This window comes from Apostichopus japonicus, chromosome 15 (genome assembly GCF_037975245.1).
Source record: "Apostichopus japonicus isolate 1M-3 chromosome 15, ASM3797524v1, whole genome shotgun sequence".
Taxonomy (NCBI): domain Eukaryota; kingdom Metazoa; phylum Echinodermata; class Holothuroidea; order Aspidochirotida; family Stichopodidae; genus Apostichopus; species Apostichopus japonicus.
The window spans coordinates 2,905,719-2,922,189 of NC_092575.1; the positions used below are offsets into that span (position 1 = coordinate 2,905,719).

Genomic DNA, 16,471 nt, shown 5'->3' on the forward strand with positions numbered 1-16,471 from the left:
ATCTAAGAAAGTGTGCATGGGACATTAGTACGTCTGTTCTTGACAAACACACCCCTCTCCACCACCACCCATCTTTCCCCCTCCCACCCCACCCTTACAATAATCCTGGCAATGACAGACAGTTATCGTGCTAATTATTTAAGTGAACATAATGTCTGGGAGAAGCAACCGGTTGAAGTCTCATTTCTCTTGTTTCATTCAAGGTGGCGAAGACTTGTGAGAATTTTATCAAACTTTGTATCAGTGGTTACTACAAAGGAACAAAATTTCACAGATCCATCAAAAACTTCATGGTGAGTCTTTTCTCTTGCTCTGTCTGAACCGTGCAGGGGTCATGTAAACTCCTATATTCTTTGTTCCCTTTTATCCGTACATTTCCCAATTGCAGAAGGAAAAGGGGTTGGGGAATTTACATTTCAAATTTTTTTAAATCATACATTCAAATCTAAAATTCTCTACTCGGGTACAAATTTGGAGTCCACCGAGAATGCAATATATATGTTTTATGTATGTTCAAATTATGCATTGTTTAAATAGCTTACAGCAAGTTAGGACCCAATAACTCTAATGGTGCATCTTACTCATGTTCATACTACGTTTAATATAAGTCTGAAAACCGTGTAGCCATGACAACAGCAAAAGTGAAGGCTTGGATATGAATTTCTAACTTGATATATAGGTCTGCGTTTGTGCAAGACTCTTTGCAGCACGGTAAAGGTCAACACGTAAGATTCTTGTGTGTAGTGTGTTACTGCTTAAAGTTTTTCGTACAAAAATGTGGCGAGGAGTCACCAAGGCAACCGACTGGGGTCTTCTAGTTTGTAAACTTTTTAACGTTGTCATTTTTACACATTTTGTAAACAGATTCAGGGAGGGGATCCCACCGCAACTGGCAAAGGTAAATGCAGTACCTTCTTCTTTACTCTCTATTCTTTCTGGGAGGGGAGAGAGGTATGGGGCGGGGGGAGATATGTCGGGAGAAATTTATGTGCTTGAAAAGTCAGCTCCATATTTCTGTTTCACTACAGAAGTAAACATGTAGTCTCTATACTCTAATAACAGTGAATGCCCACAATGAGATATTAGACTGTTTTCACTCTGCCCGGTTCCATCTAGCTTCTCATATCAGAATAAGAGGTTTGCACGACATTTACTGTGTCAACGAAGGACGTATTTAACATGCTAGTGATCAAACATGTTTTGCAAGATTGAGCGGCAATCGATAGCCGTTACGGTCCCTATTTCTAATTTTGTTTATTAGCAAAACGTTCGTTTACTTTGTAAGATATCTAGCAAACAAAAGACAATGGTTTCGTTTACCATATCAGGTTATATGTATTAATACATATATATTGCTATTACATTGGGAATCATTCCTGAAACACTGCTATAAACAAAGAAGCTGTTCGGTTCTTAAACAAAGTATTCATGAATATGCATAATTAAGTTAATGCAATTTAATTTTTTTTTTGGGGGGGTATAAATTGTGAAATTTCCAAGCCTGCCATATTTGACAGAGCCTAGTGAATGCTCAAAACGAGGATAGACCAAATGGCGAGAAATGGCGAGAAAAACAACAATGCATCTTTCTTCTTTTTTCTTCTTTTTTCTTCTTTTTTCTTCTTTTTTCTTCTTTTTTCTTCTTTTTTCTTCTTTTTTCTTCTTTTTTCTTCTTTTTTCTTTTTTTATAATACTATAGGAGGCGATTCTTCTTGGGGAGGTACCTTCCAAGACGAATTCAAACCGAATTTGACGCATTCTGGACGGGGAATACTGAGCATGGCTAATTCAGGGCCTGACACTAATAAATCACAATTGTAAGTTATCGTAAGGGGAAATAAGTAACTCTTACTATCATCGTTAAATTAAATATGTCATTTCTCCTCTGAATTTGTCATTTAGTCATTTAGCCTCTTTGTCATTTAGCCTCTGAAGAAGATCCTGTTAGGATCGAAACGTCAGGCCAACTTATTCTTACACAACTTAAATATGTAACAGAAATGTAACTTTTCGGTCTGCCCTAAAAATTGAGCAACGACCGAAATGATTATATTTTGAAGATTTTGAATGATTTAAAATACTCCCTCCATTCCATATACTCAGCTGAAGACTTGACCAAGCCTATTTAACGACATCACACTTCCATCAGAACTTTTAAGTTTTAAACATCTGTCCTTATCTATTACTTGGTTGCGTGTCTTCTTCGATCGAGGTGGTATTTGTGAAAGTTGTTGCCGAAAAGAAAGTTAGCACTATCAAGACTGGAATAGTTTATTCAGAAACAACCCTTCTTTCCAAATGAATAATGACCATGATATTATCAAAAGTAAAAAAAAAAAATTTATTAGGAGATTTTACCTCCTGAAGGCACCATGTCATCACACAGAGGCCTAGATTGGTCTCAAATTGACCCAATAGTTGCATCATATGTACTGCAACATGTGTACCCTAACATCCAAGCCACAGTTGACCAGATCCCGTCTGATAAGATACCAAAAAGGATGTACTTCCTGTCGCTTGTCGGCATTTTTTCCCTGAGGGGAAAACACTTGGGGCGATTGGTACTCAATCAAGAGGAAATTGGCCATCACGATGACCTCTCATAAAAGATCATGAAGATAGTTGAGCTTACTTTTAATGTGTTTTTTTTGGTTTTTTCTCGGTAGATTATGCAATAGTTCCACAATATAGGAAAGTTTCAGCATTGCTTCTAGTCATCTGGGGTGATGTAATGAGTTTTGACTCTAATCACTAAATTTATAAAGTGAACGTTTCCAAAGTAAGTTCACAGAGTTTTTCTCCGAGAGAAAATTTATAGACAGTGACTCTTGTTCCCGACTCAAACAATTACTGGTAAAGAATAAACCTTGACCTTTAATGGAATACACTTGTTACTACTGATGATTCCTTTGTTTGTTTATAATGCATTTGATTTGTTGTATATCAAACGTGGATAAAAATACGGAAATCTGAATTCAGAAGATTTTTTGAGTATTTTGTTGAATTTAGTCATTTTTAGAAATCAATTTTCCATCTTTCTTTTTTTTTTTTGATCTCAACAGCTTCATAACCTACAGGTCCTGTACACATTTGGATGGCAAGCACACAGTATTTGGCAGGTAAATCTGTCTCTTTGTTGTAACCAGGAATCCTGAAATATGGATCCCTAACCCAAGATAGTGTTTGTAAAAGCTTTTACAATGGGTTCCCATCTGGGTGGACGGAAAAGTATAAAAGGGAAAAAAACTCGTTCATTCAACAATTTTTCTGTTGGAATCTGACAGTTAACTACTTCCCTTCCTGTCATTGAGTGATATGTGATATTGAGTGATATATGAATGAACCGGTGCTGTGGCTGCCGAGTGGATAAAGGCGGTGGCATTTGAAGCAAATGAGGCTTAGCAATCGGGTGGTTCCGGGTTCCATATCCGGCCGGGTCATAGTTAGGTGGGTTTTTCATCCCAAGAGCAATCTACGGTTTTCCCATCTGAAATGACTTTCTACATTGAATAGATCCTAAATTTGAGTTACAGATGTTGAATTGGAAGCCACCCGACGTGTAAGTTGTAATCCATAAGCCCTTGTAGGTTTCTCCCACATTTGAGGTCACCTAAGCTCTGTGAAATAACTGCTGATTATTATTGTTATTATAATAATGAACAGATATTACGTAACTTGGCCAAACCTGCACAATAATACAACCCGATGCAGAATGCAGCTTTATGGTATACTAACTTGTATTTAGTATTTAATGAGTATTTATCCGCCCCCCTCCCCCGCCCCTTTTTCTTGTCATTTCAGAGTGGTCGGAGGTATCGATACCCTCTCAGCCATGGAGAAAGTTGAGACCGACAAGAAGGACCGACCAAAGGAGGAGATTCAGATCAAAGATTGTATGGTGTTTGTGAATCCCTTCGAGGAGGTAGATGAAGAGGTGAGCTTACGTAGAGAAATGAAAAATGATTCCATGTTAAGTAATACACTGTTACGTAAACCATATGTGTACAGCGTGTGCGTGCTCCATGTGAGCTAATGCACTGTAACCTAAACCCTATGTATGCAGTGTGTGTGTGTTCCATGTTAAGTAATACACTGTCACGTAAACCTTATGTATACAGTGTGTGTGCCATGTGAACTAATACACTGTAACATAAACCCTATGTATACAGTGTGCGTGTTCCATGTGAACTAATACACTAACGAACAGCGTGTGTGTTCCATGTTAAGTAATACACTGTCACGTAAACCTTATGTATACAGTGTGTGTGTTCCATGTGAACTAATACACTGTAACGTAAACCCTTTGTATACAGCGTGTGTGTTCCATGTTAAGTAATACACTGTCACGTAAACCTTGTGTATACAGTGTGTGTACCATGTGAACTAATACACTAACGTAAACCCTATGTATACAGTGTGTGTGTTCCATGTGAACTATTACACTGTCACATAAACCCTTTGTATGCAATGTGTGTGTGTGTTCCATATGAACTAATACACTAACGTAAACCCTATGTATACAGTGTGTGTGTTCCATGTGAACTAATACACTGTAACGTAAACCCTATGTATACAGCATGCTTGTGTTGCCAGTACAGTAATTAAAATCAAGCAAAATATGTCAAAATGGTGAATGACATAAAGCCAAATTTCAGTTGGATTAGATGCAGAATTTGTCTTCTCAAATCAGAGGGGTAGGAAAACTTCCAAGAAGTAGGTTGAGGGTGCATGGTGTTGGGTTGTGGACCCTTCCCCTGAAGAAGCTTATTTTCGCAATGTGCCCAATAGATGAGTTAAGGAGGCAAGTTTAGCAAGCTTGTGACATTTCTAGTCAGTCTATTTCGTGTGTATCGTTTGTGTTTACATTCTCAACAAGATATTTCAAGGATATTTAAAGGCACTTGAAGCTGAAAAGGGATCATTCCTTCGCCTGAAATGCTTTTGCTGATTCAAAATTTCCAGCTGTTTGATCCTGCAGTGCCAAGGTGATGGAGGAAATTAAACATACTCCTGCCAAAAAAATCTGATTTTTTTTTTTATCGAAATGTCTGGTGGACTGAATGTTATGTTATGTGCTGTGTTATGTTATGTTATTGGAAGTGAAAGTTGCATAACTCAGTAACGTACAGTATTGAGGCAATGAGCTGTTGTATATAATCGTCAACCTGCATCTAAAACACAGTCAAGTGTTGAGACTGTAATTGAAAAAACACAGTCAAGTGTTGAGACTGTAATTGAAAAAACACAGTCAAGTGTTGAGACTGTAATTGAAACATAAACACTTGTGTATATTCACTCATCTGTTCTATATATGGGAATGAATCTACTTCAACGAAACATCCAAGCGTTTTTCTCTCACCCAAATGCCTCATTCTCTCTCAGTAAAATTTGCCAATAAACCTGGTGTGAAATGATGCCATACAGTCTGACTATCTATATAGCTGAATTGGTGTTCATAGTGGATCATATTAAGCATATCCTAGGGGTAACAGGAATAAAGACCATTCAGAAATTTGTTGCTTTTCTATTTTAATTCTTTGGTTAGTTTTGTGAAAGCTTTTGGTTTGTATATGTATCATGTAAAAGATAAGAAAAGCTACAGAAATGGAGATTTCCTCATATTTCTAACAAATGTAAAACAATCACTGGTTAATCAGTTTGCATGTGACCTAAGCAAGTTCCGTTCATTTAACAACAAACAGTCTTTGTCTGGGCTGATGAGTCTGACAGTGTGGGGGAGTCAGTTGAGCGCTCAAGGTAAAACCATAGCTGACATAAAGATGCAGTTGTCTTTACTCAATCCCACTACTGAGATATCATCTCTCCAGGTTGTCTCGTTACGGCACTTAAAAGGACTGAACTATTAAAGTTCACTCGGTGTGGAATAAATATCTCTAATTTCTATATATCTAGCTTTGTTTGCTGAAATCTTTATTACATGAATTTTGACAAAAGAAATTGCAGCTCTGGGCAGCTGTTTGTATAAGTTTTGATATCGATGGTGCAGTCTACTTAAAAAGAGGTGAATACATCTGGAATTAACTACTCCGTCTCCAAAATCCTATTTACTAAGAAATTCCTCCCCTTTAGAGATCCCTACCTAATTGACTCTTTAGTTCCGACCTTGTGTTTATTTATGGCTTCTATACAATGTTATTGCATAAGACTTCACTTACCATCAACACCCTGTCTGAACAATAGACAACTTTCCCAAGAAAAAATAAAACAAAAAGTGTCTACTCTATAAAAACAATACTATTATGTATTATCCCCCGTAGGATCTCTCGCGAGGTCAATCAGGGGTTAAACGCCTTTTTGTTGAGGAATTCACTTGGATTACCTCCATTAATCTGTAATCACTTTTCTTTGTTCAAATGCAAAATATACCACGTTGAATGAGAAGGGTCACTGGGCCCACTTGAGCTGATAAGTGAAGCCAAAACAACAGAAAGTTACTGGGTAGAAATGATTTGAACCTAACTATGCAAGTTTATGTCACTGCTTGATGTCACTTTGTGAAAATAATATTGTGGGACTTGTCAACACACTTCAAGTTGTGCTTAACCTCTTTGGAAAGCAAAATCAGGAAATTTACAAAAGTGTGTCCTAATTGTTACCATGCTATACTGGGTGTCTAGACTTGTGTTGTGCTTTCATACATACCAATAAGTGTTCACAATTTTGACCTTTGACATGTTGTCATTGCTTCATCAGCTAGCCGAAGAGAGAGAGAAACTGAAGGTAGAGGAAGAGCTGGCCAGAGCCGGTCCTTCGACGTCTCGGGCCGGTCCATCCTCATCCCTGGTGTCGGCCAACATGGAGGAGACACCGGCAGTCTTCAGGTCCGGAATAGGCAAATATATCTCAGGAAAGAAGTCCACAGAGTCTTCCAGGTATAGAGACAAAAGTTTAAAATTAGCAGGGTATCCTTTCATAACCATGTTGCACCTCTCCCTCCCTCCCTCAGGTTAAGTGAGCAATGTTTTTTAACAGGGTTTGAGTTGTATTCCTATTGGCCCACAATGGCACGTGTGGTCTCTTTTCATCCAAACATTGCACAGTTAGCCTCAAGAGGTAATGACATTCTTAACAACAACCGTGATTCATATAAATATATATATATATATGCAAAGTAGGCTAGGCTAGGCTAGATACATCTACTATGACAGTGTGATAGGTCCTGGATGAGTGTCAATTTTTGGTTTTGAAAGGATTATTCTGATGCCATACACTTAACCTAGTTTGCTTGTGGTAATATTTCAAGTTCTCTCTAATGTAAGCAAATCCAGCATTCAAATCAGTACTCAAAATCGGAATGCTACACTAACGATGGTACACTAACAGTAACTGACTTCCAGATGGATAAAAGATGTTGCATTTGTATTTCTGACAAATCTACTGTCCAACCAAGGTATATCATAGCTAAACAGTTAGGTCTATTTGGTTTCACTCTTATTCTTAATTACCAGCAAAAGACCAGCGGAGACAGCAGTTACCCAGAAGACATCTGTTCCGAGGAAGAAGGTTAAGTCTTCGATGGCCTTGTCTGACTTCAGCGCCTGGTAGCCCTCACACTGGGATCATCGCAACGAGAGAGAACCATCTTAGCAGTAACCATGGTATTAACTTAGGGGCTCCATAATTTAAAGGGGGATTTTTTGCAAGTGGCTGAAGTTGATTGCATAACAAAGTTGCTGGAAATTTTCTGCATCTTTTGTGGAAACCAAGCCCTCAAAACATTTTGTTTGGCAACGCTTACAATTTTGTTAAAATCTGGTGATAGTTTGGTGAATGCATCCGGCAACACAGATTGAGTGATGTCATCATGGCAATTGAACTGAGAAGTTTTCTTTATAATATTCATATCATTTATTTCACCAGAGAAAAAAATATTTTGAACCAAAGTTGTATTTTGGTGGAATTCTTAAGTGCGGGGAACTTTAATAGCTAAGAAAGCATTCCAAATATAGCATAATTTAAAGGACACGTACAAGAAGTAAACATGATTATTAGAATGTAGAAAAGTTTTGTAGAACATTCGATGATAACAGCACCTACCACCTACTGTGATCCATTTGTACTTGGAGTATGGGAGGGTTAAGCCGGACAAAACAGTTTCCTACATTCAATCAACTATATCTTGAGTAAGGGACAAGATATTGCGAGGGGTTTTTAAACTAACAGTTCTAGTCTTCACGGTAATTGTTGCATCGTCTGACATAGGAATATGACCATATTCCTCTTCATTAAAACTATCATTCACCTCTGGCCCTTCCATTAAGGTTCATCTCCTACTTAAATCAGTTGCAGAATTTATAATTTGCCCATCACCCCCCCCCCCCCCCCCCTTCTCAACCTTTGAAAGCCTCTGTCGATATTATCTTTCTCTCCTAAATGTATGATTGATTGGAACACTCACAAAGAACTTGGAAGTTGCCAAATATCTTCATTCTGATAATGTCGCCTAAATCCTATCAAATTCATAAAATATCAGAGGAGCTCGTTGCCACGACGAGGATGTCACATGTATGATTGACGATTTGCAGTCAGAAATGAAAATCAAGCAAAATAAAATAGTTTCTGTTCCAAAATCCAAAGTCGTCATTTGTTCGTTTCTTTCAGGATTAGAGGAAGCTCTCGATGATCTGTAGTACATGTCAAGATGACTGTAGACCGCTCATCTTCAAAAGACGACGGACAAAATGGAGGACGGCAGTCTATTCTCATTGGTGGAGGATCACAGCTAATGCATATTCATGCAACAGACAGGAAGTGACCTTCAGGTAGTGATTTAGTCAGGAGAAGCAGAGTGCTTATCTCACCCAGCAGTTCTGTTACTAAGATGTACTCGTTAAAGCTTGCCGGGTCATTATTGTCGACAGTACCTTGAAAGTGTGATGTTGTTTTCTTATTTACAGGAAAACTTTATAACAAAAGCAACATATAAAGCCAGTGCATTGTTGAGACTGATTTGTTCTATCAACCTTCGGTGGACTCGACTCAACTGTCGTGGCCAAGTTCTTAAGATTGTCGTGAAGACCCATGGTCTTACAAGTGACCCCCCCCCCCCCCGCACACCGAATGACTGAGTAGCGCACAAAACTGCTGGCTGTCGACGACCAGAGCTTTTTGAGGTCACATGCATATTTATCACCTTGTGATTTGTTCCATTTATTAAAACTTGGCCGCTTTAGTCGTGAACCTCTGCATGCTGCCGACTATGGTTATTTTATCGCTGGAGTAATAAATTTTAAGTTTTTTAAGATGGGTGACTCTTTTCACATTTTCACTTCGTCAACTAAAATATACTTGGTTGTTATCCTGTGAATCAGGAATGCACCCAGAGAGAGAGAGCAGAAATGAACTTATTCATTTCTCTTTAATATGGACTTTTAAGTAATTGCTTTCCCCCATCACTGGGTGTTTGATGTTAGTACAAGAGTTATGATGTAAATATATTGTATTTGATGATAATTTGAATGCAATGAGATCTTGCTTTGTATCTTCATAATTTCATTGTTCCCATGGAAACAGACATCCCTCTGTTCCATTTTGTTAAGGCATGACTTTAGGCAGAATTTTAGTCTCGATATGGCATGGTTCATCATTCATGTTTCTACAGCTATTCCATTGTTTCAAGATATTCAGTTTAAAGATACGCTAAAATCTCTAATTTAAGGTTAAATTGATGATATTAGCTCCTATGGGCAGACCTAAATGTTGATGTTAATCTGTACATGTACATGCTAATAAGTAAACCAAAACAATTTCCTTTACATGAACGCTATTGGATACCATTCAATGTCATTTGTCCTTGAAAACTTTGTAATGTATTTTAAATATGTTATTTGAGGCTTTAATTGTCCTATATGTTCCTGTGAAGTCTTATGTTGCATCTGAGAAACTGACCAGATTGTCTGTGTGTTTAGACCGAGTACTTCAGCCACTTCACACGGTTTGAAAGAGGGAAAGACATACAACCTGGACTAATTGCAGTGGGGTTTTGTTTCTTCAACCGTTTACCACATATCAAACTTCATCTTGTGCTTTAACAACATGGTTCATGAGAGATTCCACCAGTGCGGAAATTGAGAATTGAACATGTGCATGTATATATCAAGTGAGAAGTTAATGGCACATGTAGGTGATGGATCATGTTAAACCATGACTGGGGAAATAAAATAAAAACAGTTAACAAACTATGCAAACATAAGGACATGGAATCTTTTGATGTGAATGAAACTTTATTACATCTATAAGCTGAGCTCCCCCCCCCCCCACACCCCCAAATATTATAGTGCATTTTATGCACAGCTATGAAATAATTCAATGATTAAGCAACATATTAAATAGTCGCAAATTTCACAGGATTGTTCGAACCTCAAAAGAGGAAAGGTTTGGACATTGGACCTTCTGAGTGGTTCCTTTCAAACTGGACCAGCTGACTGGATTGCTTGATAACTTAGCAGCCAGGTATTAAGTAAATGACCAATTTCTATTTAGTCAATAATGTTATCTTAGTAAACAAAAGTTATTTTTTAAATTAACATTAAATGAAAAATAAAGACTTCTATGATATGCTAGAAACATGAGTAGCAATAAACTTTGATGGGTTATTAAAACCAATTTATATCACCTCACCGGGAGTATTTATCCTCTCTGAGAAGACTGACTAATGGTCTTAATTTTTTTTGTTAATACTCAAGAAATGATGTTATATGATCTTCCACAACTTTCTCTGAGCTATTTGAAATGTTAGAAACAGAGAATTGGAAATTGGAATGACATAACATTACTGCCAGGAACATAGTACACACTTCAATAACAGCCCAGAAAGTTGTATAATGATAGAGTTGTACTTCCAGGCCAATATGTTTAATTTGATGGCACAAAAAACATCAGATGTAAGCTCAGGTCTTTGGCCACTCCCCTTCCATTTGCAAAGGCCTTCAAATATATCTTATACCATTAGCTGTTCCTCCTTCCCACCCCCTCCCCCCCCCCCTCAGCAAAAGAGACTGACAGGCCACAAATAGTGTTCTGACTTATTTAATTTAACCTGGCTACATCTCCAATTTGTTTTGCCAAGAGACACAAAGAAAAGACAGATGTAAATATAGTGATTACAATTTACGTAATCCAGCTTGGATGGAACGCGATCAGAGTGTGCATTTTTTCCATCGAGTCTTGTAATTCCGAGAAGACACTCATTTTTGGGGAGTTCTGAAGATTCCCAGCGAAGGGTCCAAAGCAGACCTCTGTTCCACATGTTCAACAGATTTGTTCATCTCTTTTGCTCTCCAACGTCATCTATAGAATCTTCATCGATCTAGATGGAATAAAAATTGAAAAAAATACCAACAGAAAGGACTACTAAATTATTCACTCAAAATATGACATAGAACTTTGTTCCGGGGTGGTCTGTCAAAGTAAGTTAATGGTTTGCTGTTCAACAAGATTAATGTATTTTGAAAGGTTTACTTTTACTGAGAAAAATGCCAAAGATAGTTTTCGATTCTCACTCACTCCCTCTCTCTGACAAGAAATTTAATCATCTCACACAACCGGTTTAGGGGTAATAGTGTGGCAGAGATTAAATATCACAGAAGAGCCTTTACCAGTTGTTCATGGCTGGACATGCAAAAGTTCTTGAACAAAATAGTGGAATGAGTTTAAATGCAGTTCTGTTAAATCATCGTACCTGTGGAAATTTCTTTTGAATCAATTCTATGACCTCGTCAGTGACATCGCCTTGGATGACGATTTCGTCTTCACCTGTCACTGCCGATCCACACGAGAAATGGTTGGCAAACTGTTTGGAGGCTTTCTTTAGATCGATATCTGCGAGGACAGGAAACATACACAAGAAAGTTGTGAGTACTGAGGACATATGCACAGAAAGTCAGAAACACACTGAGCAGATTAGTATTCATTGCTTAAAGGGTGTGAAGACTCGTGCACAAAGAAACGTCTCATGCCGGTAATCTGACCTAGTTTCGAATGAGGTGTAACAAGTGTTAGACACCACCATCGATCCCAGAAAATACACACACAGCTTGCTACCGTCGGTAATTAAACACTAGTGTACAGTCAATACATACAGCTACGGTCAATACCCACAACACCATGTACATAGCAGCGTGGACATCTCAGGTCTATATAAAAGATAACAAGGTATCACGTTTCATTACTGTCTGCATTTTGTAGCGACAAGAAGAAAACTTCACTTGCAAGCAAGGGAAAGTTAACCTTTTCAGAGCGTGGCAGGCGGTTTGGGGCGAGTCTTCAAGGCCTTTAAGAAATCGGCTGTTTCTCTAATACAACAATCATAACCACATTTTTACAGCCTGTCAAAATTCACTCAAAACAATCAAACGTAATAAGTTCAACTCCAAATTTTGTGTAGCAGTTTTTGAAGACTGAATTTTGTCTGCTTATCATACACTATTGTTCTGTAGAGTAAAGAAAAAGTATTCGGTACTACTCACCATGTGTTGCTAATCCTCGTATCACAGTGACAAATTTCTTTTTGTTTCTTGTGACTCTGGAAACAGCGACCATTTGTGGTTCAGTTTTTTTCTTAGTCTTCACAACACCTTTTCCACCTGTAAAAAGGAGAGGTCAAGTGCTCATATGATGACTGGGACTTGTTCAAAGAATAGAATGACCCTCCTTTAGTGGTTATACCATATATGGCAATATATAGTGAAACTTTTCTTAGTTGCTTTGTAAGCAAACCCTTGATTGCCAACCTTTTGATAAAAGAGGCATATGTAATCTTTTGTTTTTCTATTTCTAGCAAAATACTCAGATGCTATCCCACCCTGCCCCTCCCTTTGCTGTTTGTGGTGACCCTTCCCCCACCCCCCCCCCCACTCCCCCAAATAGCCAAGTAAAATCTTACTTCGTTTGGGAGATATCCTTGTATAATTAGTTATGACTGGGAGCTGTCATTATGTAAATCTTTGCTATAATATTGCCACTAGGATCTGGGAATCTTTTAGTTTTACTTTGTTTTCTTTTTTCAAGATTAATTGCTAACAGTGTTGACATTGAAACCACTGCCATAATACAGGTCATAAGCTCATGTTAAGACTTAAGAGCTTCACGATTGTAGATTCAGCATTTGTAAAGCCCATCTCCATTACAGAAATAAACATTGTATTTATATAATGACAAGCATATGTAATGGAAAAACATGTGGTAAGATTTTGTAATATAACTTATACTTGATAAGGTCTTAAGAATTTTTGTGAAGGATTTTTAATCTTGTGATATTTACTTTTATGGAATAAGAGATTCCGTAGCTGTTTGGCAAAGTTGTTCATTACTGTAATTATCTCTATCTCAGCTCAGAGGCCTTTAATGATGGTTGGGTTTGTGTCTCCTTTACAAGCCTGAAATGATTGGACCTCACCTCTTTTCTGTCTCTTTTTAGTGTCTTCTTCTTGCTCTGCACCTTTTCCACCAGAAATGGACAAATTTTTAAATAAAGCTGGAAAGTTCTTTTCAAGCCAAGCTTTGCATTTGTCATAATTGGGATGATATTCACAGTACTCCACAGGTAACGAACACTCTTAGGAGAGAGAGAGAAATTGTATTTCAAAAATGAAATTAACAGAAGCTGAAAACCAATTCACAAATATTCAATATATATGGTAAGTGGTCCCAGTTTTGTTCGTCTTGTATAATCACACGACATCAAATACCAAGCATACTATTCAAAACATGCACATGCACATGCACACACTGAGAATGTGCTACAAGTCATGTAAGCGTCAAGTATTTTGTAAGACTAGTATAAACCTTCCATATGAGGAAATGTGGTGTAGCATAAAGCAGTTAATTACTCCCCTTTGTGGGGCCCATGGGAGGATTTTCAGCTAGTCTCTGAGGTCAGTTCGTTCACGTTATAATCTCAAAACGAATATGGCTCACATGGTGCACACAATTGAGATCATTTGCCAGAAAAAGATGCAAATCAGAATTAAATTATTGAGGTACATGTTCTTTAGTCATACAATTCTTCGGTATGAAACAATTTACCGACAGTTCATTATAATTTTATGGGTAAAACGTGATATTTTACGATCCAAGTATTATCTTTCTTACATCGAACTGCTAAAGGATACAAATTTGTGACCCTGAACTGAAGTTCCATACTAGCCTACTTTTATTTTATTGTGCGAGTAGCCCAGCTTACCTCCACAATACAGAACTTCGACAGGACACTGAATTTGCTTTCTTTCAGGCTTTGAGTCACCATCCTCGTCTTCAACAACTTCTTCTTCAGCTACTTTCGGGGAGGATTCCTCGACGTCAGTCATTTTAATTCTGCAACCAATTCGTTCGTATACGAAAGTAAGTTTACTGAGTAGCAGGACCTTATGGTAGCTCTCGAGTGACAGCCTAAGTTTTATGTGCATGTACAGTTTATATGTAACATCTACACCGTAAGGCCTAGTCTGTACATGGCACAGTAGCGAGAGGCGAGGTTGAAGTTAGGTTACCTCTCTGAATACATTTATTGCACGTCGGAGTTAGAAACCAATTCTCGCGTGTAACTTCGACACGAACTTTTGGGGTTTTTCATGACGAAACCAGACAGCACCCGAATACTACGTCTTGTAACCATGACATGTATTAGTTGTAAAAGAATGGTGTGCAGGAATAGTTTTCCCTGCTTAATTCATGGGAAGTGTGACATGCCTGAAAGAAACAGAAATGGTCGAGCACCCTGAAATTTGGACACCGAGTATCTTTTGGCAGCATGTATGTATCCATCCACAGTAATTTCGTTTAATTATTTTTCCAACGTTTATATACTTCTGATTACTGAAATGACATCATGAAGCCTTACTGGGAAGAACCAGTCTTAAGAGATCTACCATTTAGAATGCTAAGGAAAACTTGAAACAGGTAAATTATCATGATTTTCTTGGAAATGTTGGAAACCGTAACTTACTCCGTCAGTGGCGGTCATATATTAGGATTGAGACAAATGCAACTTTTCAGTATTATGTTTTCTCCCCGTGTACCTTAGTGTAGGATTTCCGAGTGGTACAATGACACCAATCACCCCAAACATAATACATGCTCTAGACAAGAAAAAAAAAGAAACATCACTACTAAAAATACAAATATGAAACAGAGCAGAGATTGTGGCTAATCAGATTTTTCTTTGCTCTTTTTAAAGGTTTTGTCATTGTTGATTGACTTAGTATATCTCAAAAATTCATTCGAATATATAGCTGAGCTCATCATAACAGGGCTAGAGAGTATAAAAGAGAGGGGCCCGGGAAGAGCGGCGTTATAGAATACCATGAAGTCTTGGCAGCAAAAGAGTTAAGTCGTTGGGAGGGGTTCAGGCGGTGGGGTGGGGTGGGGGGTAATTGTTGCTACATTGCACAGTGCCTAGACGATTTTGCAAGTTCTGAAACTATGCTCAGGTTGTAGGCCTACCGAACATTTTAAGTTACCGTACTTGGTTACTGTATTTAAGGAATATTTGTTATATTCTGTATTTTTGAAGTATATGTGCTTGCGCCACTGGGAATCAAACAATTGCTAACTTTCGTGGATCGATTTTAGGATCGACTAGGATTGTTCAGCATGTTTTTCTACATGACCGTGGATCCTAAAGTTGAAGCGCGCCATCATTTTCACTGTTAACACTGTAGGAAATCGACTTCGCGTCTGAGACGATGAAAATTACGTTTATATTATTTCAGTCTATACCATATGTTATTGCGCACGTATATGGTATGCTTTGTATATGATGATGTAATTATGCATTATGAAACAGGTAGAGTTATTTTTTTATATTTAAGTTACGTAATTATTCAGACTTTGTACATATCAAAAGACGGGATGCTTAAAATGTTTAAGTTACGTAACTTATATTTAAAATCAGATAATCACTGCCATCAGTCTCAAAAGTGTTTCTACTATAGTGTATATTTTATAAAATGATTAAATTCACTTGGTATGCCCACGGATCAAGCCTGCCAAGGACTGTGACGCCTATACAGAGCCAATTTACCTTTTGGGGACCCTGACTCAGGCGTAACATTTGGGGCTTCCCACGTTGGCACTAAGGCAGCCACGTTAGCACTTGTATTTATATCCAGGTGTGCAGTTGATGTGTGTATCTTCAGTGTGATGCTCTTTATATGTGTTAATCATACTTCAATTGATTTATCATTTGCTTTACCAGTAAGCTTGTCATTTGTGAAGCAATTCGGTGAATTTTTCTCTAGTAGGTTACTCGTTCCACATTTCTATCTTTCCTTTTATTTTCATCCAATTTTTTCGGGCCCACATCCGGGGCCCTGGGCACGGAAAAATCTGACCAGGTAGTAAATTCAGCCATGTTCCTATTATGATTCTGTCCGCATGAAGGCATCTATAGTTGTCCTTGTAACGCCTCGTCTCAACTCCCAGTCCAGTTTTTAGAATACCTATCCTAATA

At 37.9% G+C, this 16,471-nt stretch overlaps 2 protein-coding genes across 2 annotated transcripts in view; one reads left to right on the forward strand and one right to left on the reverse strand.

Annotated features, from left to right (window-relative positions):
- Positions 1-10,213, forward strand: part of LOC139980760 (RING-type E3 ubiquitin-protein ligase PPIL2-like) — a 26,212-nt gene extending 15,999 nt beyond the window's left edge. The window contains exons 12-19 of the mRNA XM_071992663.1: positions 204-293; positions 865-898; positions 1,700-1,817; positions 3,063-3,119; positions 3,802-3,934; positions 6,715-6,893; positions 7,470-7,619; positions 8,623-10,213. Coding sequence (XP_071848764.1) covers positions 204-293; positions 865-898; positions 1,700-1,817; positions 3,063-3,119; positions 3,802-3,934; positions 6,715-6,893; positions 7,470-7,566 — 708 coding nt within the window. The 3' untranslated portion in view covers positions 7,567-7,619; positions 8,623-10,213. The remainder of the gene's footprint in view (positions 1-203; positions 294-864; positions 899-1,699; positions 1,818-3,062; positions 3,120-3,801; positions 3,935-6,714; positions 6,894-7,469; positions 7,620-8,622) is intronic.
- On the reverse strand, positions 9,642-14,575 carry LOC139980761 (density-regulated protein-like). The gene is made up of 5 exons (XM_071992664.1): positions 14,204-14,575; positions 13,418-13,576; positions 12,489-12,605; positions 11,702-11,841; positions 9,642-11,329 (listed from the first exon to the last, which is right to left on the reverse strand). Exons 1-5 carry the CDS (start codon positions 14,424-14,426, stop codon positions 11,285-11,287), a joined length of 684 nt encoding a protein of 227 aa, XP_071848765.1. The 5' UTR covers positions 14,427-14,575; the 3' UTR covers positions 9,642-11,284.
- Between the last annotated feature and the right edge of the window lie 1,896 nt (positions 14,576-16,471).